The 27,504-nt window shown below is 46.9% G+C and overlaps 1 protein-coding gene across 1 annotated transcript; it reads left to right on the plus strand.

The window, feature by feature from the left end:
• Window positions 1–2,355: 2,355 nt before the first annotated feature.
• TBX19 (T-box transcription factor 19) lies at window positions 2,356–26,462 on the plus strand. The gene is made up of 8 exons (XM_029933053.1): window positions 2,356–2,558; window positions 10,544–10,808; window positions 12,337–12,471; window positions 15,266–15,327; window positions 16,425–16,486; window positions 18,590–18,778; window positions 21,308–21,443; window positions 25,115–26,462. Exons 1-8 carry the CDS (start codon window positions 2,356–2,358, stop codon window positions 25,398–25,400), a joined length of 1,338 nt encoding a protein of 445 aa, XP_029788913.1. The 3' UTR covers window positions 25,401–26,462.
• Window positions 26,463–27,504: the final 1,042 nt, after the last annotated feature.

Raw genomic sequence — 27,504 nt, forward strand, 5'->3', positions numbered from 1 at the left:
AGGCTTGAACTTATGGATCGCAAGATCATGACCTGAGCTGAAGTCGGTCGCGTAACTGATTAGGCACCCAGGCACCCTGGATTTGGGCCATTCTAACAGGTGTGTCATGGTATCTCATTGTTGGTTTAATTTGCAGTTCCCAGCTGTCATATCATGTTGACATCAGAGTCCCTTTTTACCCCCCTGGGATAATATTCACTGGTGCCAGGGTGTAGGGTGCGGACATCTTTTGGAGGACCATTATTCTGTCTATCACAATCATCTCCGTATTGCCTACAAAAATGACATTTTGATTCCACTATCCAAAGCTGTACCTTTGCCCCCAGCCTTCCCCATCTCAGCAAACGGCCCCGCCGTCCACTAATGATTCAGCACGCATATGGTTCCTCTCTCCCCCTCACTCCCTCATGGAGTCCCTGGAGTTGTTCTGTCATACCTGCTTCTAGGATGTAGCTGGAGTCCGCTCACATCTTGGCGGCCACTGTCACCACTCGGGCTGAGCCCCACCACCTCTTGCCTGAACTACCTGTGACAGCCTCCTAATCTTTCTCTTAACTTAAACCCTTGCCTTTTACTAGTCTGTCCTGTACAAATCAGACTTTTAAAAGTACAAAGCAAGTCATGCTGTCTTCCTGCTTAATACTCTCTGGTAGTTTCCTGTCTCACGTTGGATAACATCCAGTTCCTTTCCATAGTTTACCAGGCCCCTCTTGGAACATATCTCACTCTACTCTCTCTGCAGCCATTCTGGCCCCGCCTCCCACAGTTCTTCCACTTTTGCAGTTTCCCATACAACTCTCTCTAATTAGGATCTTCCCCACTTACCTCACCCGTTACACAGTCTGCATAGTCTTGTCACCTGGGAGCCTTATTCAGTTTCCCTCTCAGATTGTTAATTCCATGAAGGCACAGGCTACTCAGTTTCATTTGTCACTGGATGTAATGTGTCATCAGTATTTGGCACTTACTAGGCACCGAATGCATTGTAAGTATCATCTTTACCCTGACTTTATCTTCTCTCTCTCTCTCTCTTTTTTTTTTTTTTTGCTTTTATTTTCCTTCTACTCCTTTTCCAGTTGTAATGAGAGAAAAACTAACCCCCAGGATCTACTCCAGGGTTGGGGAGGTAGAAAAACTCCTATCCCGCAGGTCTACTCTGGCTTGGGAAGATAGAACTGGCTAGCTCTGTCCTTCCTCCCGCCTCCCAGCTGGTACCGTGGGCCATGGGTAAAAACATCTTCTACTGGGGTTATCTTCCCAGGGAAAATGGGGATTCACCCCAGAATGCCAGATAGGCTAAATGGAAAGCCAGAGAGCCCTTGTGGAGTCCTTCTTGATCCTTCTGCGTCCAAGTTTCTCTGCACAGTAATGTAAACAGCTTATTTTCACTCATTGAGAGCAGGGCTTCCTTGGAGAAAGAGAGTAATATGACGCTAAGTGAGATTTTTATCCCCTCCTTCTGGCGAGGGCTGGCTAAAAAAAAAAATTGGGGCTTTGAATTCTAGGGAGGAAGGACCAGGTTTGGAGATCTTCTGATTGCTGGAGGTGCTGAGGGTCATGTGTGCGCATAGGATCCCGAGGGAGAGAGAGAGAGAGAGAGAGAGAGAGAGAGAGAGAGAAGCATTGGGGTGCTCTGGGGGAAAGGGGGCCTTAGCTCTTTCCCTTTTCTCTGGATCTCTGACAGTTGAGTGAGTGGCACATGGAACATCTTCCCTCACTCTGGTGCAGCTGTCTTATTCCTTGGCATGGTGCCTTTGGCCCTTCATGTTTGCTGTTCTATCTGGGGCTCGTAGATAGCGGAGGGTTTGAGTTCTTGACTGTGGCAGGACGTCTGCCTATTCTCCCCAGGACCTGTTTTCCTATAGGTGCCACATGCCATGATTTATACATAAACATGATTTGCCTGATTGTTGCAGTCTGGGCCTGGAACAATTTTAATTAATGGGAAAATGGTCCTCAAAACAGTGATTAGACCTCTTCAGGTACAACAAGATAAAAGCCTGATAATTTGGATGGAGTACTCTTCTTAAATGTCTATTCTATGCCCAGCAGCCAATGGGAATGCCAGGCTCTCTCCCACCTGATCCAATGAGTAATTAAGAGAGGGCTTTTTCTTCCTACCTCTCCCCACCCTGCCCCCTCCTCCCCCTCCCCACTGAAGCTTAACAGGTTGGTGGTATAATTGGGAGACTTTAAGGGGTGTCATGCTAGGAGCTTAGGCGAGAGCCAGAGCATCTTCTCTCTGGCTCCCCAGGCACTGTCCGGCTGGGCTGGAAAAGCAGGCAGGTGCGAGGAGGAAAGAGCTGGAAGCAGGCGAGGTAGGTGACACTCCTCGGCCAAGTTCAAGAGGGGTGTATGGCCATGAGCGAGCTGGGCCCCCAGAAGACCAGCGATGGTACCGTTTCTCGCCTGCTCAATGTGGTAGAAAGTGAGCTTCAGGCAGGGAGGGAAAAAGGTGACCCTACAGAGAAGCAACTTCAGATCATCCTGGAGGACGCACCTCTCTGGCAAAGATTCAAGGAAGTCACTAACGAAATGATCGTGACCAAGAATGGCAGGTGAGTTGATCTGCAGCCCTGCCCGGGCGGTTGGGGCTTGGCGAGGGAGGTGAGACCCCCTGAATATGGAAGCGGCTGCCATTCTTCACTCAGAGGCAGTGAGTCTGATTCAAATGCTCACGAGAATGACGATCTCAGATGGCTTTCCCCCTCCCAACTTAATTAATTTCCCGAGACTAGAGAAGTAGAGGGGAAGCCACTGTGCATGTATTCTTGGTGGAAACAGTCTGGGAAATTACCAGAAGTGGGGCATTCCCTATGCGTTAGGGAAAGGAGTCTGAAGATAATTACTATTTTTTGACCGACTGTGTATCTTGGAGCAGACCTGAGCTCCGCCTCAGTTCAGGTAAGGTGAAAGTCAACTTTATTTGGAAGCCTCTTAAGCACAACAAACATGTCAGGAAATTTTGGACTTAGCTGAAGATTGGGAGCCAGAGGGCAACTTTAATCTCACTGCCTGTCACTATATCTGCTTCCTCGTGTGGGTTTGTGGTGAGGGTTCATTTGAGATCATATGTTTGTAGTGCAATGAGAACTGCAGGAATCGTTACCGGAGCCATAACATACTGTCTGAGAACAGAGAAGAGATCTGCTTTTTTCTCATAGCCACAAATAAGAGATGAACAGAAACGGATTTCCGGTGGCATTTCTTGGATTCTGTTAAATCCAGCCTCGTGAGGCAGCTGTCAAGGCAATAGTGGGAGGTTTCACTTAAGTAGAGGAGATGCAAATATTTTGAAAGAAAATCTCTCTGCTCCCAGCTTGGCCAGACTGGCTCCCAACATTCAGATGATGCCCTAGGTTCACAAGGTCAGCAAGTGCAGAAGTCAGAAAGCAGTTTTGGTGTCCTCCATTTCAGCGAGCTCCAGTTGTGGTCCTTTGGAGAAATTCTGCTAAGAGAGAAAAGTTGGGGCCAGTGGGACTTCTGGCAGGATTTTGTCCTCGTCCAAAATGCTTCTGTCCCCAATGCCCTGTTATCCTGTTTCTGAATGAAATGCACAGTACAGGAAATGAACTGTTCCTTGTCCTCCTGGGAGAATTCTGAAAGTGCCACTCAGGCGCTCCTGTATTTTTACCATTTAGGAAGAGGTCTCTCTTGCCTGTGTTCACCTATATAACTTTTCTGCATATTTAAAATGTAAAAATCTTGCCACGTTTCAAGTCCTTTAATATTATATATGTGAAAAAGATTCTCTGTAGAAAAGTCTCATTTCAGTCAACTGTTAATTCTTATCTGTGGAGATCCTGCTGACGTTTCCCTTTCTCCAGCAAACTGAATCATTTCTCAGGTTCTCTTGAGGTCTCTGAACCCCTTAGGATCCAGATTTTACCAGGAGACCGTTCCCTTTACACTTCAGATAAAGAAGGGAAGACACATGTCTAAGAAATTGGTGTGGTTGATACCGAGTGAGCTTGGTCTGGAATTATTCTGTCTCTTATTGTCACCGATTAAATGGTTAGCAACATCTTATCGTCCTTGAGACCAGAAGATCTTTCTTGTGTCCTGTCCCCTTGCCTTCTCTTAACCATCGATCCCTGTGCGCCTCCTCTGTACCCCCATCCTCTGCCTGCACACCTGAGACGTCTCTTCCAGATGGTTCATCCTGCTTCCAGACCAACTTCTGAGCCCAGGGCACGTGCCCCCATGGCCCTTCTCTGTGCAGAAGACTGTTTCTGGTATTTAACACCCAGCTGTAGCCCTTTCCACTCACATAACCCACCTGCCCTGGGGGGCAGACTTTTAGATTTCTAGAAGCATCAGTGGAGGTCATCAGATAGTTCCTGTCTACTTGATGTCTCCTTGTTCTGTGTGAATAGCAACTTTTGAAATAACATAGGATGGGCCGATGAAAGACTTCAGTCTCCTTTTTAAATGGAGAGCTATTTGTGTATGTAAATGGCAGGCTTCTCTCTGACATCGATCAGAGGCAGTAAAGAGAGGCTTTCCCCCTGGATTATCCCCAAGTACTGGGGCTCTGACGGCCTTCCTTCCTCCCTCCGTCTCTCCTGCCTCACACCCTCTCCTTTCCTTTCTTTCCTTCCTCCTTTTCCCCCTTTCCTCTTTTTATGTTTTTAAATTTTATTTATTTTTTTTTAAATTTTTTAATGTTTATTCATTTTTGAGAGAAAGACACGGAGTGTGAGCAGGATAGGGAGACACAGAATCTGAGGCAGGCTCCAGCTCTGAGCTGTCAGCACTCGAACTCACAAGCGGTGAGATCAGACCTGAGCCAAAGTTGGACGCTCAACCGACTGAGCCACCCAGGCTCTTTTTAAATATAACTTAATTTTCCATATTCAGTTGTCTTTCAGATGTAACAATTATAACACTCCCCTAGAGCTCATTTGAATCATCTGTAGTGTGTCCAGTTTGGTAAGTATTCTCTTTCATCTCCATCCTTGGAGCTAGGAGCTTTGATTTTAGGTTGGAGGAGGAAAAAAACCTTATTTCAGGTTTCTGAGGCAAATACATGCAATCTCTTGCACTTCTTGTTTTCCTTACTATAACCTCTTCACCTTAGTGGAAAATGCCATTATTTCCCATCTACTTTCATGCAGTTAAATAATTTCGACTCAGTTCTGATTAGATTTGCCTTGAACAGGTTTTCAGACGTAGGAAGCATTTCAAATGTAGCTGGTGCATCCATGTGTTATAAAAAAAAAATAAGTGTTGGGAATCATTAAGTTGATTTTGCCGACGATTAAGGGCAGCAAGCTGATGTGCGGACCGTGTAAGAGGGGAGAAAATGGAGGTTGTGTGTCAGGCAAATGCATTTCCGTGCCCATAGCTCACAGACCCTTTTTCTCCAAAGTTCACAGTTAGGATTTAGGAGGATCGTGTGTATTTGTGCCATGTGCCTCTAGCCAGGTTCCCTTCTGCTACTCTTAAGGCTGCTCACCATCACCTAAGCCTCGACACACGTGTGTACGTGCATACACATGCACACACACACCCTGATGGGTATTTCATGAACACTATAGTTCTGTGGTGAGACAGAGCAAGATGACTTTTGCCTTTACCCATCTCTGCTGTTCCCCACCTACAAAAGCTTCCCTCTTTCTTCCTGCCAACGTCACTCCTCACAGTCTCCTTTGCAGCACTGGCTGTTAAGATCTGTTAGGAGAATAGACAGTGAGAAACCTGCCTCCTAGCAAAGCTGCACAGAGTTCATGGGCAAGGCCCAACCACAAGCTTGGTTTTGGGGAGTCCTTACTCAGCCTGCTGCATTTGCTTCTCTATTCCACTCTCTCTGTCTCTTTGTCTTCCTACCCCTCTCTCTCCCTACCTCCTTCCCTCCCTATATCTCCCTCTCTCCCTTTCCCTCCCTCTTCCCTCACTCCCCCCCCCATCTCCCCGTCTTTCTGCCTCTCTCCTTTCCCCCTAACTCTTGAATTAGGGACTGATTTACATATTTCTCAGCTCCTCACAGACTCTGGGTTTCTCTGTGGTTAGCCAGACCTTGGAAAGATAAGGAGGAAAATCAACTAGATTAGACATGCAGTTCATCCTGGGCTCCTGGGGGGGCTCAGTCAGTTAAATGTCCGACTTCAGCTCAGGTCATGATCTCAAAGTTCGTGGGTTCAAGCCCCGTGTTGGTCTCTGTGCTGATAGCCAGGAGCCTGGAGCCTGCTTCAGACTTTGTGTCTCCTTCTCTCTCTCTGCCCCTCCCCTGCTCATACACACACACTCTCTCTCTCTCAAAAAATAAAAAAAACCCTAAAAATAATAATAAGGGGAAAGACACTATGTTATGCACCTGAAACTACTGTAAGCTCTGTCAACTATACTTCAATTTAAAAAAGGAAACGGAGGGGCGCCTGGGTGGCTCAGTCGGTTAAGCCTCCGACTTCGGCTCAGGTCAGATCTCGCGTTCATGGGTTCGAGCCCCGTGTCAGGCTCTGTGCTGACAGCTAGCTCAGAGCCTGGAGCCTGCTTCTGGTTCTGTGTCTCCTTCTCTCTCTGACCCTCCCCCTTTCATGCTCTGTCTCTCTCTGTATCAAAAATAAATAAAACATTAAAAAAATTTAAAAAAGGAAAAGGAGAGAAAAGGTGTGGTGAACGAAATGGAGGAGAAGGTAGTGGGGCAGAGGCAGAGAGGCTCCAACTTGTCCTTCCTGAACCCAGATTCCGCATCTGTAAAATGGGCATGGTAACATTTACTTCCTTGGGGCCCAATAAGATGTGAGAGAGATGCACATATGTTAAGTCCTGGGTGCAGTAAAATTCAGTATTTAACTACTGTCATTGGAGAAACTGTCTTACATCAAATCGTCTTATAAATCTTAAGGCAGATTTATTTGAAACTTCCTAACATGTCACAGCAAGAAGAGAAGAGCCCGGTCACGTGCTGGAGCATCCGTGTCCTTACTCCGGCACTTTAGTGTAAGGGGAAGAGATGGTATGGTATACGAGCTTTCTTTTCTTTTATTCCTTCTACACTTACCACATATCCTTTCTGAGAAGACAGACAGACTTACAGTACTTTCTAACTTTGTATGTGAAATGACAAGGATACACATTTAATTCCTGTATTTTCTTTAAAAACCAAAACCAGAACTTTAGCATTTCAGGAAAAGCGAAGGACCAGAAATCAGACCATCTCTCTGCATACCTCGTAGAAACAAGCCAGGCTCCTGGCTGTCAGAGCGACCCAATCCCACCCCTACGAGCACTTCTGACACTGACTTTTGTGGTTCTTTGCAAATAACATTTGTACTTTCAGGGGGCTTCTGCTTTTTTTTCTTTCTTTTTTTTTTAAGTTTATTTATTTATTTTGAGGGAGAGACTATGAGCATGGGAGGGGCACAGAGAGAGGGGGAGAGAGAGAATCCCAAGCAGGCTCTGCACCAGCAGCACAGAGCCTGATGCAGGGCTCAAACTCATGAACCATGAGATCATGACCTGAGTTGAAACCAAGAGTTGGACGCTTAACCAACTGAGTCACTTAGCTGCCCCAGAGCTTCTGTTTCTACACTTGGCAATATTATTAAAATAATTTAAAACATTAAAATATATTGTGAAAAGGAATCGTTCAATCTGATAGAAGAGAATAGATGAAATCCTTCTATTGAAGAAAAAGTAAAAGGGGGGGGGTGCCTGCGTGGCTCAGTTGGTTAAGCATCTGACTTCGGCTCAAGTCACGATCTCACGGTTTGTGGGTTTGAGCCCCACATGGGGCTCTGTGCTGATGGCTTGGAACCTGGAGCCTGCTTTGGATTCTGTCTCCCTCTCTCTCTGCCCCTCCTCTTCTCATGCTCTCTCTCTTAAAAATAAAAATAAAACATTAGAAAAAATAAAAAGAATATGCAAGTAGAAGAATTTAGATGACACAGGGAGCCTCCCGAGGGGAGAATCATCATTTTCCTTACCATGAAAGTCTCATCATTAAGGGAGAGGAGAGACAGGACCTGCTGCGCTCAGGCAGGACCTGGATTCGAGGTGCGTCATCAGGTGCATTTTTCCCCTAGAAATTTCTTTTAATTCACATACTTGTCATAACCTCCTATTTAGATTTTGTCTCCTTGAGTCCACCAAGACAGAGAGAAGGGAGAGATGGTTCTGCCGGGAGCCAGAAAGAATTCTTATGCTAATTCATCCTTGGTAAAGTATATGATTCAGTAGTTTTTAGGATAGTCAGAAATCTGTGCAACCATCATCACTATCTAATTCTAGAACATTTTCTTCACCCCTGCCATTAGCAGCCACTCTTCTTTTTCTACCTAGACTTCTCTCCAGAGAGAAAAGAGGAGGGAAGTGGCACCTGTCAGCCAGGCAGGAGAGAGGTGGAGCTGGTGTCTTTTGGGTTTCCAGCTTCCAAAGTCACTGCCCCAAGGGAGGATTCTGGAACAGAAGCAGAGCTGGGCCAGCTGAAGGGCTGGGATGTAATGACAGAACACCCAACACTCACAAAGCATTTACTTGGTGCCAGGCCTTAGAATAAGCACTTTGGTGGATTAGCTCATGGAGTTCTTGCCACAAGTGGACAAGGTTGGGTGAGTGAACTTGGAGAGCAGCTTCAAGACAGGTGGAAGACGGAACCAGCATCTTCACTCAGAATCACTCCTCTATCGGCCTCTCAGAGGGACTGTTGAGTCCTTACCACATCCCAGACCAGAGACACGGACCAGGCTCTGTATTCTGCCTCGGGGAGATGAGAAGTGGTGTCTGAGGCTTTCAGACCCCCCATGCATCCACCCTCAGCTGGAGGACCAAGTTAAAAGAGGAGCCAGGCTCTACACTGTTAGCACAGAGCCTAATGCGGATCTCGAACTCACAAACCCAGAGATCATGACCTGGGCCAAAATTAAGAGTCAGACGCTTAACTGACTGAACCACCCCGGCGCCCCTCCTTCATGATTGTCTTAAAAGCTAAAGATGGTCTATGCTAGTACCTCTTCAGCTTTAATGTTCCTAGGATTTGGGAAAGCATAGCTCCAGATTGAGTGAGCCTGGAGTGAGGTCTGAGGTTCTGCATTTCTAATGAACCTCTGGTTGACCCTGATGCTGCTGGTTCAGAGACCACTTTGAGTAGCAAGTGTCTAGACTCTAGGTTATTAGCTTCTCAATTTGGAGATTCATATTTTTTTAATGGCATTTATTTTTTTATTTTTTTTAACATTTTATTTATTTTTGAGAGAGAGAGACAGAGCATGAGTGGGAGAGGGTCAGAGAGAGAGACACACACAGAATCCGAAGCAGGCTCCAGGCTCGCTGAGCTGTCAGCACAGAGCCCAACGTGGGGCTCGAACCCACAAACTGTGAGATCATGACCTGAGCTAAAGTTGGCCGCTTAATCAACTGAGCCACCCAGGCACCCCCTGGAGATTCATATTTTAAAAAGAGCTATTGACAATTCGGACAATGTCTGGAGCAATCAGGTGGTGGTGGGGACATGTCTGGAAACCAGGTCTTTTGAGGGTAGATTAGAACAATTTAGAACACTCAGTGAAGGAAAAACAAACCAAAGAGAATGAGAAGTCAGGTGAGGTAGCCTTTCCACATATGTGAGAGCAAATTTGCTGGCACTAGAAGATGTTCTAGAGGATGGAAGAAAGACCAAGGACTTCAGAGCAGTGTGTCTCCAAGTACAAATTCCTACAAAATACTCAGTGAAAGGATGGTTCCACTGTCCTGTGAGTTCAGTGTGTGCACAGTCCTTATCTTCTCGGAGGTTTATAGCGCACATTCGTATATTAGAGGCTCTGAGAAGTCATGCAGGGAAGGGACTGATCTCACTCCATAGAGCCAAGCATTCCCTCACTTATTTTACCATCAAACCACGTTTTCACTGTTAATGCCATTTCTGTCACTCAGTACTAGTGTTCTCGGACAGGGGAAGGAATGGTGTATGGCATCAGTGTAAGAACTGATGTGTGCGCAGAGGCAGTCTTTGAAGAAAGGACTCCATGAGAACATGGCATCTGATTAGATAATTTGGGCTTCAGGTTCCTCTGTCAAATTTTATTAAATCAGTGGTTTTCAGACTTTAAAATGGAGCACAGTGGTTTACACTAAAACCCATGTTATATAGATCTATATATCTATATCTATATCTATTGATATCAACCTATCTATATCTATCTATCTATCTATCTATCTATCTATCTATCTATCTATCTATCTATCTATCTATCTATCTATCTATCTATGGAGAGAGACTGTACAGGGGATGGGTAGAGAGAGAATCCCAAGCAGGATCCTTGTTGTTAGCCTAGAGCCAGACATGGAGTTCAATATCATCGTAACCTGAGCCAAAATCAAGAGTCAGACATGTATCCGACAGCTTCCCAGGCACCCCTAAAACTCCAATATAAAATGCATTTGTAAAAAGAGACTCTGAAATTAGGGCTGTTGCCCTAGGGCATTCTCTGCACCCTGCGGCTTTCCATGGAAGGTCTTCCTGGAAAGATGGCTGGATGAGGCTAAAGGTGTCCCAAAGACACCGACGTCCCTCCTGTGACTCAGTTTCTGCCTTTTCTTTTAGACGGATGTTCCCTGTCCTAAAGATTAGTGTCACAGGGCTGGACCCCAACGCCATGTACTCCCTCCTGCTGGACTTTGTCCCAACGGACAGTCACCGCTGGAAGTATGTCAATGGGGAGTGGGTGCCTGCAGGCAAGCCGGAGGCCTCCAGCCAGAGTTGCGTGTACATCCACCCGGACTCCCCCAACTTTGGGGCCCACTGGATGAAAGCTCCAATCTCCTTCAGCAAAGTGAAGCTGACGAACAAACTCAACGGAGCTGGGCAGGTGAGATGGGGTCGACGGATGGCCTGGCCTCCCGGCCGCCCTGCAACACCAATCAAGAAATATCAAGGGTGCATTTAGGCAATTAGAGGGGTCCTCAACGGCCTCTTCTCCCATGGAAGCCAATTATTCCCTGGAGTCCAAATGTGAACAGGAATAAACAGCTCTTAATTGGTGCTTTCAGTTTTTAATGGACTTCCTGATGTTAAGAGAGAGGGAGAGAGCACAGTAGTTTACTTAATCATCAAGGGCCCTTTCATAGTTTTGTCTTATGGGGGGCTTTTTACCCGGCCCCTGAGGAGATGTTTGTGGGTACTGGGTTTTGTTGTTCTCTTTTTTGGTATAAGTGGCATGTTGGCAATAGACAAATGCCTTAATAAAAAGCTGCTCCTAAATGAAATAATTGCTACCTCTGCTTGGGCATTATGATAATTGTCAATAGAATATTGAATCAGCTTTGGGTTTTCAGAAAAACAAACAAACCTTAAATAAGGAAGGTTTTTTTAAGGTCTCCAATTAGAGTAAACAAAAATTTGGGGCTTTTTCCTCTTTTGTTCTCTCCGGTAGGGTAGTGGAGACTAGGACACTGTGTAAGGCTGTGATTTATGTTATAAAATGTAGACTGTTTTGGGGACCAGAGCTGTGGCTGGGAGGCCAGGCTTGCCCTCCCCCCATTTCCTGTTGTCAGCCTCTCAGCCCTCAATCTCTGTGGCCTCCTCTGATCCCTGTGTCTAACCAGCTGGGACACAGGAGTTCACGTTTTAGGACAGGAGGTAATCCACCCAAGCCTTGGCAATACGTAGAAGGTTCGAGTTCTTTATTAAAACAGGAAATTGAAAAGTAAACTGTTCATGCCACCCACATTTCACAATGTAAGACTTTCTTCTTATTTCTTTTTTTTTTAAACTTATTTATTTTGAGAGAGAGAGTATATGTGTGGTGGGGGCAGAGAAAGAAAGAAAGAGAGAAACTCAAGCAGGCTCTGCACTGTCAGCACAGAGCCCAATGTGGCGGCTTGACGTCACAAACCCTGAGCAGAAAACATGAGTCAAAAGGTTAACCGACTGAGTCACCCAGGCACCCCCCCACCCCGCGCCCCCCACACCATAAGACTTTTAATAAGACCTCTGTGTGAATCACAGAGTGGCTGCTAGGTAACCAACGTCAGATATTATTTCTCTTTAGCTAGTTGCTTGCAAAATGCAGCCATCGTCAGTATTTTGAGATATTAGGATTCCGCATATGGAGAAAACCAGTATCTTTTAATGGATTGAAATGCACATCGCTGTTCTGAAAATAAGGGGGCGGGGGAGAAAGGAAGGCAGGGTGTTGGCAGGGAAGTGAACATTCTTTAGAACAACTTGCTGGCAAGCCTAGCATAAGCTCTCAGGTGTATTTCCTGGGAGCTTCTGTCCCCTGCCCCCGCCCCCATGCTGTTCTCAGACACAGGAATCCTGTGTTGGCAGCTCCGGTGACTCTGTGCTACAGCAGGCAGTGCATGGCTTCTCCTTTTCTTCTCCCGCCTCAACAGATAATGCTGAATTCTCTGCATAAATATGAACCCCAGGTTCACATAGTGCGCGTCGGAGGTGCCCACCGAATGGTAATGAACTGCTCCTTCCCAGAAACCCAGTTCATAGCCGTGACTGCCTATCAGAATGAGGAGGTGAGTGTCCCCCCCCCCCCCCCCGCGTGTGCCTGTGTGGATGACCCCTGGGAGAGGGTGGGGGATGGGGACCAAGCTCGGATGACAGGTGGGGTTCAGGGATTCAGAGACACCCAGCAGAGGTGAAGTTAAGCAGGGGTTAGCCGTTCTCCACTCCCTCTTGCCTGTTTGCCAAAGCCCGGCCATCCTTGCTCTCCTGGTGTCCGGGAGGCACGACTGTGCACTGTGTTAAAACCAACAGACCCAGGAGTCTTTGTGTTCAGGGCCCGGTGTGCGCTTGGCCCAGGGCTGGTGCCCAGAGCTGGGTGATCTCCTGCTCCAGGAGCAGGTCTGTGAGAGCCGATGCCATGTGCGCTCCTCCCGCTTGTGTTATGCCGACCGTCGTGTTGGCTCTTTTTGAGGACACTTAGGTCTCCGTGTGCTGATGGGAGCACTGGCGCTTAGAGCCAGGGACCCGGAACCTGGCCTCTGTGGGTTAGTCGGGTGCCCGATGTCTGAGTCCGCTTGCACATTCTGGGAACTTTGTTGGCCTGCCTGTCATTAGAAGTGCCAGGAGAGGGTTGGATTCTTTCTGACCAAACTTAAAGTAAAACACTTTAAAAAGTAATACAGGTTTATTAAAGGAACCCTCAACTAATAAATAAATAGTGTAGAACTATGCTCAGTGAAAATAAAACAATAAAGGTAAACATGTATTTTTTCCCTCCTGCCTTTTGAATCCCACTCCCCAAGGACACTACAAAGAATAGCTTAAAGTGTGTGTCTTCCGCATGCGTATCCTCTGTATATATAAATCCATAAGAGAATATAGACTTCTTCCTATAAATTGGCTCATGTACATATTAGTCTGAAATTATCTTTTTTTTTCCATTTAGCTGTATATTATGGCTTTCTTTCTGTGTAATTAGGTCCGGGCACGTCTCTTTTTCTGAAGTGCCTATAGAGTATATACCGTATTTCGGCCAATCAGCTCCCCACAATGGACTTGAGGTTGTTTACAGGTGTTTTATTTGCTATCCTCAATGATGCTGCCAAGAATACCCCAGTACCTCCACCTCCGCTGTTTGCCTGCATGGATGAGCGCCTGGAAATGGAATCCTCTGTCGAGGAGGCAGTGGTTTAGAGTCGTGAGGCGTCACCAAATTACCTCCCTCGAAGGGCCCACTCCTCTGCACTCCTCACACCCTTCCCGACCCTGCTGATGATTGTCCTTTTTTAGTTTTGACAATCTGATAGGTAAAACAAGACAAAACCAAAAAAAAAAAACCGCCAAGTATTTTATTGGTGCTTTGATCTCCATTTCTTTATTTGGAAGCTTTAAAAGGTTTGGGGCTCCCACCCGGCCAACGGAGTTAGAATCTCCAGGGATGGTGCCCCGAATCTGTAGTATTTAAAGTCTTTCTAAAGGATTCTGATGATGAGCGTCCAGGTTTGGAAACTACTACCTTAGTGCCTACAGGTAAAATTGAATTGTAGGTTTATCCCACATCACAGATATGCAGAGAAAATGCCATTTCTTTTCTACCAGTCATCTGGCCTCTCGGCCAAGCCCCTCCAATGGGGGCTCCAGTGGGAACAAAGGTTAAATATTGGATCATTTAAACAGGCCCTCAGGTGGTGCTGACTGTAGGCTAAAACAGGCTGTGTTCAAGATGGCCTTCCCTCCCCTGCTTCTCTCCCTGGGATGGGCTCTGGGTCTTTGAGGGGAGGGTGTGGCTTTTGTAACTCTAGAGAGTGGGGGAGGGGGTGTTGGGGATGAAGCCCTAGCCGCCTCTAGTCTCCAGGGCGATGCCCCTGTCCGCTTACTCCCACCTGCTCCCTGAGTCTGGTTGCCTGCTGGGTGGGTGCTAGGCAGTCCCTTCCGGAACCACCAGCCTGGCTAAGACCACCCTGGCAAGCTACTCAGCCTCCTGCTGCGTTCCAGCCTTGATTTTACTCCCTGGGAATCAAGCCCAGGAAATTCAACCTCAGAGCCTGCCTCTGCCAACAACACTTTCTTGCTAAATGGGTGTAGATGCACCCAAGGGTGGATGCTAGTCTCACTATGCACCTTACCCCCCGTCCCCCCTTCCACAACCCCGGATTTAGGCCAAGAGAAAATATTTATTGAGTCTTGCTGCCTGCTGGGACCACTGTGATGGGCATCAAGTCACTTATATCCCATGGGGAGAGACGAAAACACACATACATCATATACACATATATGTATGTCCAGGGGCTCTGAAAAAAAAAAAGAAATGAAGCCTGCAAAGGCCAGCAGGATGGTGCAAAGGTGGGTGGGACTGAGAATCTGTGTTTGTGTTAACGTGGCCCAAGGAGTAAGTGATCACTGAATACTTAGGGAGTGACGTCGGACCATACTCTCTGGGTGAGGTGGGATCACACCTGCACCACCCCGACTGTGTTTGCAGGGACTAGAAAACTAGAAAACACCAGAGGCCAGGGGAGGAGGAGGTAGTGTTCAATATTAAAAAAAAAAAAAAGAGATGACTAAATAAAAGAAGGAACGCCAAGTTTAGCACATCAGGCTTTGCTCATTTCTAATTTTGTCCTTTCTTTGCTCACTTTCACTGCCTTTGCCATCTTCACTACAGGCCACAATCCAACGTCCTTTGTCAGAGACAGCGTGCTAGTAATTTCGTGCAGAAATAAGAAAAGAAACATGGACAGGGAGGAAAGGAAAGCGAGGGGGGATTCTTCTGATTGGACAGAAATTCACAGGTGAAGATAAAGGGTTCTGTCTGTTCATACGTGTTCCACGTTCACTAACGCTTCTTGTCTTTGTCAACGTAAGATAACAGCTCTCAAAATCAAGTACAACCCTTTTGCCAAAGCCTTCTTGGATGCCAAGGAAAGGTGAGTAGAGAAATTGCAGTAAAATCTTATCGATTGGCTTCTGCACATGTGAAATTTATGATCATCTTGAAAGGAACTTGCATTCCCTTTGATAGAAATAGGTTTGCAACATTCAGTTTGCTATTCAAAAAAAATCATCAAAATCCAACAAACTCCTAATTTTCTGTCCCTTAAGCAGGACTCCATGAGAGCCTCATAACTGGCAATGTTTTCTCGGCTCTGTTTTACTACCAGTATATTACAAAAAATAGTTAAGTGATTTAGATTTTTAATAATTCACTTTGCCTTTCCTCTAATTATATCTCTGAGTAGTATGGTTTCAATATATATTTTAAAAACTACATGTAGCCTAGGAGAGGTGAATGGTTCATACGAGTAACTCATAAAGATTCAGAGACTTCTGAGATGGTGAATGGTCACTTTAGGCTGATGACCACACATCTTTGTGTTTTTCCTCTCTATTCTGGAAAAAAACAAAAAAACAATAGTGCTTAGGATTGTCTTCTATTAAAGGACTTTGTCCTGCCAATATTTGATTCAATTTAATTTCAGATAAGCAAAGTCCTAAAAACAAACAATCTGATGTGCGAGATAGCGGACTGTGAGTAAGCAGTCCTGACTTGGAGTTTTAGCTTTGCCGTTTCCTGGCTGTAGGAGCGGACACAGTCCCTTTACCTCTCTGAGAGCCATTTTTTAAATCTGTAAAATTGGCTTCGGAATATTTTCCTCTCAGGATTATCAGTGGATCTGACATATCACGGATGTGTTTGTGCCCTGAAGTCCACACATCCCAGCTCTTTCTATTGCTTGAATTTTGCCAGGTAGGAGCAGTGACCACAAATCAGTGAGATCAAACTAAATAGGGTGGATAGCTATAAATATGGCAGATTGGAGTCACATTAACTTGACATTCAAAGAGGAATTGCACATGAGATAAAGTAACCTGGAAGAAGAAGGGGGGAGAGATTTGAGATAAACGGTGTTTGATTTTCTTATTCTAAGAAATATATGGCTTTCCAAAGAGAATTTGGGGTAGAATTCCCACTGGACTAGCATAATATGCTGGATGGCCATGATGTACTCTCGCTCTCTTTCAGGAATCACCTAAAAGACATTCCAGAAGCTGTCTCTGAGAGCCAGCCTGTGGCCTACTCTCACTGTGAGTTGGGTGGACACTGGGTGGGACACACCTGGTGGGGACACTGGAGCCACCGCCACTACACTCAGACTCTCCCTGTTGTGTTCCAAAGCTTCTCTCAAGACTCAAAAGGTTATTTCTTTCACGTGAGACACGTGTATGTCCTTTCCAGCATTCCCAGAGAGAACTGGTGTTTCTCAGGGGCTGGACTGAATCTCAGGCAGGAGATAGGAAGGGGGTGATGGATTTCTCAGACTCGAGTTTCTGTGTCCCAGAAGCTTAGGACTTTCTCCTCCGTCTCCATCGTCCACGCTGCATCCTTGCCAGTCTGGCCTGGATTGCTCCTGTTCTTAGTGTTCGCCCATTTTTGTGTTGGCAACCACTGCAGTGCCTCCCTTGAATGTGTGGGGGAGACTGGAGGTGCTGACAGGAAAGCCACAGGGTGAGGTGAGTGATATGCCACTGGGGACTGTGCTGGGGGCTGGGCGTCCCTGACGGGGCACTGGCCTCCCCATGTCTGGATGGCACGGGAGGAGGTCCCATAAGGGAGGAAGCCCCCTAAAGCTGCAGCAGAATCCCAGGTAACTGATGTCAGAGCAGACAGTTAGCCCTGGTGTTGGAGACACTCTAATGTGAATGGTGGTGGCTTGCTTGGGTCTAGCTGGGAGCGGGGGGCCCTCTAGTCTCTCAGTCCCCTTTGCTTCTGTGCATGCGCACTGCAGAGCCCCAGCATCACGCACGAAGGGAGGAGCTCTCAGTAAAGCACATTTTAAAGGGAGCTGGAATAACAGGACTTGTATATAGTACCTGCCTGTGAACCGAGTCTACTTCAGCCTCAGGCGGTACGGTCTTCCTGGCGAGCTTCTTTAGGTGTATCCCTTCACGTGGCAAACCAGCGGGGCAGGAGTCTGGCTTGGGTTAACACATGCCTGGCTTTGCCCACTGGACGCCTGCAGTGGACAAAGCTAGCTTCCTTCCTTCCTTTCTTCTCTTTCCTTTCCTATCCTTTCCTTTCTTTCTTTCTTTCTTTCTTTCTTTCTTTCTTTCTTTCTTTCTTTCTTTCTTTCTTTCTTTCTTTCTTCTTTCTTTCTTTCTTTCTTTCTTTCTTTCTTTCTTCTTTCTTTCTTTCTTTCTTTCTTTCTTTCTTTCTTTCTTCTTTCTTTCTTTCTTTCTTTCTTCTTTCTTTCTTTCTTCTTTCTTCTTTCTTCTTTCTTTCTTTCTTTCTTTCTTTTCTTTCTTTCTTTCTTTCTTTTCTTTCTTTCTTTCTTTTTTCTTTCTTTCTTTCTTTCCTTTCTTTCTTTCTTTCTTTCTTTCTTTCTTTCTTTCTTTCTTTCTTTCTTTCTTTCTTTCTTTCTTTCTTTCTTTCTTCTTTCCTTCCTTCCTTCCTTCCTTCCTTCCTTCCTTCCTTCCTTCCTTCCTTCCTTCCCTCCCTCCCTCCCTCCCTCCCTCCCTCCCTCTCTCCCTCCCTCCATCTTTCCCTCTCTTCTTTTCCATGCCTTTTCTTTCTTTTCTTTTGTTTTTTTTTCATTCAAAACCAAATTTCTGTGAAATATTTTGCAGACTTCCAAAATGTTCTGCAAGATTCTTGCTTCAGGGTGTGCTAGGTCTAGCTCTCCTACTTTTGCTTTCAGAATCGGCTCTGTGGGGTGGTGAGGGGAGCCATCGTGGCTCATCTTGCTTGGAGTGAGAATGACAGACACCTTCCCGCTGGGCAGAAACAGGCCCTCACTCCTCAGTAACCACATTAAACATTGCCTCGTAACTGGAGATCACATATGCATCTAACATCCCTTCTCAGACATTTAATTTAATTCAGTTAAGTCAGAAGCAACTTCACTTTTGCATTTCTGTAACTTTTCATTCAAATGGTCTTTTATATAACTCAGTTCCAGCCTTCCTCTAGAGGCTTTCCGAACTTTGATAGGAACTGTCATCCTTCTCTAAAGAAGCCAGCTTGGGGGCTACTGTGGAAGAGGGAGTGACAGCAGATGTGGTCCCCGTCTCTACTTGGGCTGATATTCAGTGTCATTCACACAGAGATGTAGTACATGCAGTGGCTGGTAAGCTGCCTTGCGGTGAAGAAGTTCACAGTTGGTCTCTGTGTCTTCCTCCCATCTGTTCTAGTGGGAGGGTGGATCTTTTCCAATCCCGATGGAGTGTGCGCAACAGGAAACGCCAGTTATCAGTATGCCACACCTTTGCCTCTCTCTGCCCCCCACACTCACCACGGCTGTGAGCACTATCCTGGTCTCCGAGGGCACCGGCAGGCTCCCTATCCTTCTGCATACGTGCATAGAAACCATTCTCCCTCAGGTGTGTGATTTTGCTAATTAAGCCCTTGGGGGTGCGAGTGGGGGAGGGTGGTGGTACTGAGAAATGGATAAACAGCAAATAGTAAAAAGAAGTATCTGAAGATGGAATCCCTTTCATCTAATATAGGTAATAGTATTGTATTAATAGAAGAGAGAGACAGAGACAGAGCGTGAGCTGGGGAGGGGCAGAGAGAGGGGGAGAGTCTGAAGCAGGCTCCAGGCTCTGAGCTGTTAGCACAGAGCCTGATGTGGGCTTGAACCCAAGAACTGTGAGATCATGATCTGAGCTGAACTTGGATGCTTAACTGACTGAGACACCCAGGCGCCCTATCATTTTAATGTTTTATTTTGTATACAAATAGTTGATTATATAGTTATAACATTAGTAGTGTTTTATAATTATTTTATAAGACAGTCTCTTGGGTTCTCATGGGGGTGAAGGACCTTCTCTCAGGGCGCTGGCATACTCAGCATTTCAAGTTGTATTTCTAAAAGCCAAGTGGTAGGGGCTCTGAGACACTCAGCTCATTGCCTCCTCAGGGGTCTTTTCTACACTTGTATTACATGGGTTCCAGGGCATGCTGGGCCCAGTGCTGGAGAGCTTTTAGAAAGACCTCTGGAAAGCCGGGTCCCCCTACAACCGGCTTTGGGTTGATGTGGTCAGAGACATGCAAAGCCAGCCTTGATAACTTTTGCAACCTGATGATTTTTTTAGTTGGTGCTGGCGGTTGTGTTGACTGACCCCTAGTCTGTCTTGGCCTTGCGTGAGGCCAGACGTGGCCTGCTTATTAGATTTGTAGGGAAGAAGGGAGAAGGGGAGCCAAAGGCAAATATTTATTGAGGGCTGTCTACAGGCTGTGTTCTGTCGAGGAACAGGTAAGAACAACACTCTGCTCTACAGAGATTGTATTCTCATATGGGGAGGTCAACACTGAAGGAAAGAAAGAAGTAAGATTCAAGGTGCTTGGGTGGCTCAGTTGGTTAAGTGTTTGACTCTTGATTTTGGCTCAGGTCATGCTCTCACAATTCATGAGATCGGGCCCTGCGTCGAGCTCCACGTTGATGGTGTGGAACCTGCTTGGGATTCTTTCTCTCTCTTTCTGTCTTTCTTATTCAAAATAAAGATGAGTAAACATTAAAAAAAATATAAGGAAATAAGTAAGACTCAAGTGTTAAGATCCCACCCTGAGCTCTGTCTGCAGAGGGCTTTCTTGGCCACCGGCTGTCTCTCTCTGTGTCCCTTCATGTGCTACTCCCAGCAGCCTTGAGAGCTGCTGTCGGAAGGACTAGAATGTAGCTTACTGACACCAGCAAGTGGGCAGTGTTCTCACTGCTTCCCAGGTCTTTCTCATGGTCAGCACATAAAACAGCTTCTGAGCCCCTGCTGCACGCCAGGCCCTTGTCTGGACAGTAGGGATAGGAAGGTGATGAAGGTGTAGTTTCTTCCCTGAGGAAGCTCAGGGCTGTATGAATACATGAATAATGAATCATAACACAGGGCAGTAAGAGCTCTCAGGTGGTCCTCGGACCTGCAGTGTCACCTGGGAACTTGTTAGAAATGTAGACTCTCGGGTTCTTCTGGAAGAGTCCACATTTTAATGAGATCCCTAGGTGAGTGTTATGCACGTTAAAGTTTGAGAAACATTCTAGAACACACCTAAGTCCGGGTGCTATGGGAATGAAGGAAAAAGAGCAGCTGTAGCTGCCCCGGAGGGGTTAACCCTTAAGTTCAGATCTGCAGGGTGAGTGGAAGTGGACTGAGGTAGGAGTGAGCAGGGGCTGAGGTGGAAGGCAGGGGGCCCAGGAGAGGCAAAGTTTCCTGAGGAAAGAGTGGTGTGAGCAAAGGCACAGTGAGGAGAGGACCGTTTTAAGGGAATGGATTTGGAACATAGTATGGACAGAGAGGTGGAGGATGCAGAGCTGAGGCTGCAGGTGTCACATCCTGATGAGGAGTGACTGGGCCAGCCAGGTGTCTGCACTGGAATGTACTTCCTCACTCTTCTTGGTCTCCCTCCACCCTCTCTCTTATATACACACTATTTTTGCACATGGAGAGTCACAAACATAGAAGACACTATTCTTGAGATGTTTAAATTAATTTACTTGGGGTTGCTGAGAAGAATAAGGTGCTGGTCTTCAGAAATCTCATCTGGGGCACTGGCAGGCCCTTCGGCCTGTGTTGAGGGGATGCTGACATGGTCCGTTCTTCAAGGAAAGTGAGTTTAGTGATGAGTAAGACGGATCTGTGTCACGAAGGGCAAATCATCCCTCCTCTCCGAGCCTCATGTACAACGTGGAGAGGACAGGTCGCTGTTGTGAAGAGTAAAATGTGAATGGAATGTGGCATGTGGTTGACATTTAGTATACCCGAGGGCCTCTGCTTTTCTGTTTCCCTCAGAAAGGACTACCAAACCATTGGCACCTATACCACAAGCCACGGTTATATTCTGCCCCTAGAATAATATCATTGGCTGCCATCTTTGTATGTTCTACCAATCCCATCAACTGAACTGTTGTTGTTTTCCTGAAGTGAATTTGATAGAAAGCTCCAGCAATAACCTGCAAGTTTTCTCCGGAGCCGACAGCTGGACTTCCTTACCCTCCACGCCCCACGCCAGCATCCTGTCTGTACCCCACACCAGCGGGCCAATCAATCCAGGGCCTAGGTAAGACCAACACCAGTAACTTGCTCATTGGTGGTCTTGGGGGTTTACATTGGCACTGGAGACTCAAGTTCATTCTTTTTTCTTGGGTGGCTTGGCTTAAGCCATTGTCCTGACTCCTAAGCCACTAGGAAGGGAACGTAAAAAACGATGGACTTTTCACTCCCAGAGAGAGGGGAGTGGGAGAGCACCTGCTCAACTGTATACTCTTTCTTTTGTAGCTTTGGTTTTATTCTGTTCTTTTCTAATTGATTTTATTTTATTCTATTTATTTTTAATTTTTAATTTTTTAATTTTTTTCTTTATTTATTTTTGAGACAGAGAAGTCTCAGGTACCTCTGGTATTCTATTTTTCAAAGGGAGGGGGCATTATAGCCCAGAACCATCTGTCTTGAACCAGTCAGAAATATTGTAAACTGTGATGGTAGCAGGTAGACACTGACTATAGGGGAATTGAAGGGGAAAAGTGTAAATAGACACTGAGAATTCAAGACCCCAGATTGTCCATGTTCTCATAAGTCACCCATCCAAATGAGGGAACAGACAGTGGGTGCCTGGCCTGCAATCCAGGTAACAGAGCAGGGTGTAGCATGCAGAACCCAGGGCATAACTCATACACCAGAGACCTGCATTTCCTTCTAACTTCTGGAGATCAATGTGGGGAAGAGGAAGGAAGGGACCTTGGAATTTGATGGGCATGGGCTTTAGCCCTGGTTCTACATGTTCCTGACTTTGTGGCTTTAGGCCGTTTTCTGAGCCTCACTGACCTTCAGCTTTCATATCACTAAGATGGAAACAGTACGAACTGCTCTCTTATGGTGAGCTCAGAAGGAGAACATGCATTAAAATGCTTTGTGAGCCATAACATTCTATATAAATGTCAGCTGTTATGTTCAGTTCTGTATGCAGAGTTTTGAGAAGGTCCTAAAATGGATTCCAAAATTAAAAGGTGGGTCTTAGGAGATGTTTGATGACTTGTGATTTGCTGGTCTAGAAAATGTTAGGAGAACATCCTGCTTTGGTCTACAGCAGGGCTGCTCACACTTAAATGTGTGTTAGAGTCGCCTGGAATGTGGGGCGCCTGGGTGGCTCAGCCAGGTAAGTGTCTGACTCAGGTCATGATCTCATGGTTCATGGGTCTGAGCCTCACACTGGGCTCTCTGTTGACAGCTCAGAGCCTGGAACCTGCTTTGGATTCTGTGTCTCCCTCCCCCTGCCCCTCCCCTGCTCATGTTCTGTTTTTCTCTCAAAAATAAATAAATATTAAAAAAAAAGAACCACCTGGGATGCTGTTAAAATGCACAATTGGGGTGCCTGGGTGTCAGTTGGTTAAGCATATTACTCTTGATTTCGGCTGAGGTCATGATCTCACAGTTCGGGAGATTGAGCCCCACATCGGGCGCTGTGCTGATCCTCTCTCTGTGCCCCTCCCCTGTTTGCGCAGTCTCTCTCTCAAAATAAATAAATAAAAACTTTAAAAAATGCGCAATCTGATGAAAAGATTTGGCTTGGAGCCTGAGATTATTCTGCATTTTAACAAGCTTGTGCGGGTGTTGCTGGTGTTGCTATGATTTTGATGGTTTTGATCCTGGTGTTGCTGGGTCAAAATCAGGAACTGGTCTGGGCTGCCCCATGCAGCAGCCAGAGGCCGCCTGCGGCAATCACACCCTTGAAATGCAGCAGGTCCCCACGGAGGTGTGCTGTGAGTGTAACACGCACAGAAGTTTGAAGACTTAGTAGGAAACAAAGAATTAAAATTTCACCTCTCTCTCTCACTCTCTTTTATTTTACCTTGAATGCATGTTAAAAAAAATTTTTTTAATGTTTTATTTATTTTTGTGAGAGAGAGACAGAGCGTGAGCAGAGGAGGGTCAGAGAGAGAGGGAGACACACAGAATCTGAAGACAGGCTCCAGGCTCTGAGCTAGCTGTCAGCACAGAGCCTGACATGGGGCTCAAACCCACAAACTGTGAGATCATGACCTGAGCCAAAGACGGATGCTTAACTGACTGAGGCACCCAGATGCCCCTTGAATGTATGTTGAAATGATAATATTTTGCATTTTTTTGGTTCCATAAAATATTATTAACACTAAGTACATTTCCCCCCTACTTTGTCTTTTTTAAAATATGCAGCTACTAAAAAATTTAGCCTTGCAGTTATAGCTCACGTTATATTTCTGTTGGTCAGTACTCAACTGGAGTACCTAAAGGAAAAGCGCAGATTTGGGTTGTGGTAGGAAGTGAGGAAGTGAGTCCTTGGAGATGTTAAACGATCATGTGGCAGGTTCTGTCCTAGATATTTTGTTAGATGTTTACAATATTCAACGACATCCACAAGGTGGCTGTTAAAATTCCTATTTTAGTGTTGAAGGTACCATAGCTCAAAAGCATTAAAAATGTCCTGAAGGTCACCCAGTAGGTGGTGGAACCCACTGGCTCTGGAGGCAACGGGAAGGGACCTTGCTCTAGACGATGCTGTAGAAGAGTCCCTTCTGCAGATCAGGCCCCAAACTGCTGCAAGCCAAGCTGGCTAACAAACAAACAAAAAGTAAATAGCCAAAGCACGGGCTTTTGCAGGTTTCACGTGGCCCAGCAAGGTCTATAATATCTGGACGACACACGGAGTGCAGGGTGGCATTTCTATTTCTAGTTTCCCTACCAGCATATTTAACCCATTCCTGACTCTACCAAGGTTTTGGTAGAGAACAGCAAATGTGTCCAGTGCCGTCACTGTGTAATGAACCTATTCTCACATAGCGCAGTATCAGGAGATGCAGAGACTAAAATGTCAGGACATTGTGATGACTGAAGGCTTAGAGCACTGGTGTTTACCCTACCTGTGCCAACTGCAGTCATTTCACCTACACGGGTGCAAAATTTGCTGCACATCACAGTCAACTGGAAAGCTGCACAAAGGCCTGATACCAAGGATGCATGCCGGACTGGTAGAAAAATCAGGATCTCTGGCAGTAGGACCCAGGCATCAGTGTTATTTTAGAACTTGCTAAGTGAGTCTGACATGCATTTGGGTTTGCGAACCAGTGCTGTAGCATAAGAGATGTCCGGGAAGGTGGTCTAGCTCGCTGGCCTTTCTGCCAGGGACCAGAGCTATTGGAGAGATGAGCAGTGGAAGAGTTAATTATAACAACTACCATTTGGTGAGTGCCCTGTGCTAGGCATCATACACTCGTCTTATCTAATCCTCATAATAATATCTGTAATGTGTGCATAATTATCACTCCAAATCTTGAAGATGAGGAAACTGAGGCTCAGAGGTATTGACTGGACCAAGGTCATGGAGGCAGTAATAGACTGGGATGCGAGCCCAGGTTTTCTGACCCTGTGTGTCCCGATTGTCATGTATGTCCTGTCCCCTCTCTTCCAGTGAGGGGTCTCACTCATAGGCTATGCCGTCCAGTTGCCCGCCTTTTGCACCCCTGCCCATCTACACTTCCAGAAATGAAATGCTGTGCTCAGAATCGAACTTGCTAGTGGCAGGGCCAACTATCACAATTCAGGTCAGGACACCTCGCTGTCTGCTATTCTGCTACATTTCACTGGTTCTCCACAGAAACGGGGCCCCTCTGGGTCAGAGCTGGCAATAAAGCCATGGTGGGTGCTCTGTCCTGAGGCCCAGGCCCTCAGCAAGCATCTGTGTCTCTGTTTCTGCAGCCCGTACCCATGCCTGTGGACCATCAGCAACGGTGGCGGGGGCCCCGCTGGGCCAGGCCCCGACATGCACGCGAGCTCCTCCGGGACATTTCTCCTGGGGAGCCCGGCTGTGACTTCGCCCCTCTCTGTCCAGGCACCCACATCAGCTGGTGTGGAAGTTCTGGGGGAGCCGTCGCTGACCAGCATCGCCGTGTCCACCTGGACGGCGGTGGCCTCCCACCCCTTCTCGGGCTGGGGTGGCCCGGGTGGGGGAGGGTGCCATTCTCCCTCTTCCCTGGATAGTTAGAGGATCCTAGGGAAGGTGTCTGTAGAGAACCTTCTATGTGTAGAGCTTTTAGAGACCCCAGCTACGGATTCCAGGAAGTTAGACTCTAGGAGGGTCGGGGGTGCCCCATCCAGTGAGCTGGAGGGTTGGGTGGGTTACGGTAGATGATTTGGTTTGGTGATGTTTTCTGGTTTCTTTTTGCACTCCCATTTTCTCTGCAGCTCATTGGTGACATGCTTAGGGTAACCAAAGGTCATTGAGTACCTTCCTTGGCCCTGGCCCCTTATTTCAAATGATTCTGGAAGGCCCTACTTCCTGTTCTGGGGAGGTGGTGGAAAGCTATTAAGTAAGCTCTGAGTTTTCCTGGCCTGAGGCTTCCCAGCCTTGTGCAGCCCTGGAAAGTATCTGCGGTCACAGAGCTTCTGCTTTGAGACCAAGGGAGGGTGTAAGTTCACAGAGTGAAGTTAACACGCATAGAGCTAATCACGTTTTACTCACAGCACTGTGCCTGGAATTGAGGAGGTGAGATCATGTCCTTCCCTTGCTCAGCAACCTTCCCTGGCTCACCATTGCCTACAGAACGAAGTCGTACCTCCTGACTGGAATGATACGGTTTACTGTCAAGCCTCCAATCTCGTTTTCAGCTTCAGTTTCCTTCATTGCCACGGTAGTGTCCTTCAATTCAGTCAAGGCAGACATTCTGCCTGTCGTCTGAAAGTTCAGTGTTCTTTCCCGCCTCTGTGCCTTCCCTGTGCCTCAGCTATCCTTCTCGGTTCCATCCCACCTACGTGACTGCTGCCCTTCCTCTGGGGACTGGCTGAGGTGTCATTGCCCACCTCATACACCTGAGGTGCCCGGGCACATGTGATCTTGCCGGGCTGCCCGCTGCCCCACTGGTTTTGCCTCTGTTGTGAAGCTCACCCCATCCTGCCTTGTGTTTTTGTTACCTGTGAGTGTGTCTCTTTCCCACTAGATTGTGAGCCCCTTGAGGGTGAGGACTAGCCTTCTTGTCTTTGTACCCCACATCATCCAGTACTGTGCCTTGCCTATAGTAGGTGCCCAATAAACACTGGCCAAATGCAACTGATGTGCAGTGTGTGTGTGTGAAGAGGACAGCCATGGAACTCGCTGGGGGGCAGAGCTTGGAGACACGTGTCCAGGACAGCGTAGCGTGTCAGTGTTGGGAGCCCAGGAACTTGCTGTGTTACCCAGAGCTCCTTGTCTGAGGCCAATGTGCAGTGACTGATGAGCTGGAGTAGGTGTACATACAAGGGTCCCCTGTGCCAAGATCACCTGGAGCACCTGTTCGAAGCACACATTCCTGGGAGCACTCTGTACCTACTTGATCAGTCTCTTTAGGGCTGGAGTCCAGGAATCTGCCTTTCAAACAGGTGCTCCAGAGCCATGGTTGGAACCTTCTTGCCCAGGATAGAGAAATCGAGTGATAGATCCTGCAGGAACCTCATTTCAGGTAAGTTTCAGCCTCCGCCCCAGCCAAGGTTATTGCTATAGCAATGATATAGCCAGTGAGCAAAATCACTGGGTCCTTCCTTTGCTTTTTGCCTTTCTGACCACTCCTGGATGTGCTGATAACTATAGGAGGGAAGTTTCCAGACCTGCATGATGCTTAGCTCTCCCAAATCATTATCCCACTGCACTGACTGAGCAGTCACTTGGGGGGAGGAGAGGGGGTGGTCCCTCAGGGAGTTGAAGCTTCCGTTCAGACCCTGGCAGTGGCTCAGCTGCTCCCACCACTGTTCCGTCAGCTGACCCTGCCCATGTCCCCCTGACACCAAGCCTTACTCTGTTGAAGCGTCTCCCTTGTGGGGTCTTTATTTGGTCTGTGTGGCTTCCGCATCCCCTCCCCTCTCCCGGGGAGCCAGCCTTGTCACCAAACACCTCTGCCCGCTGCCGTACCTAGACCAGGTGCTTCCAGATGCTTCCAAAGTGCCTTCTGTGGCTCAGTGGGTGCCTCCTAGGACTGAGTGGAAGGGAGGGGAGATGTTGATATGAGGGAAGTGTAGAAACAATGCTATTAAGGAAAAAGGTCTCAGTAAAAGACATTTGAAGCAGTGAGTATTTGCTGCTTGCCCCCAAGACTGGACTAGATTTGGGTGAATATCAG

The sequence above is a fragment of the Suricata suricatta genome, chromosome 3 (genome assembly GCF_006229205.1).
Source record: "Suricata suricatta isolate VVHF042 chromosome 3, meerkat_22Aug2017_6uvM2_HiC, whole genome shotgun sequence".
NCBI lineage: Eukaryota > Metazoa > Chordata > Mammalia > Carnivora > Herpestidae > Suricata > Suricata suricatta.

Excerpts from the sequence above, each read along its gene's own strand:
- TBX19 (XM_029933053.1), top strand. The coding sequence starts at position 2,356 with ATGGCCATGAGCGAGCTGGGCCCCCAGAAGACCAGCGATGGTACCGTT. Across the intron at positions 10,809-12,336 it reads AACTCAACGGAGCTGGGCAG|ATAATGCTGAATTCTCTGCA; the intron begins GTGAGATGGGGT and ends CCGCCTCAACAG. Across the intron at positions 12,472-15,265 it reads CTGCCTATCAGAATGAGGAG|ATAACAGCTCTCAAAATCAA; the intron begins GTGAGTGTCCCC and ends TGTCAACGTAAG.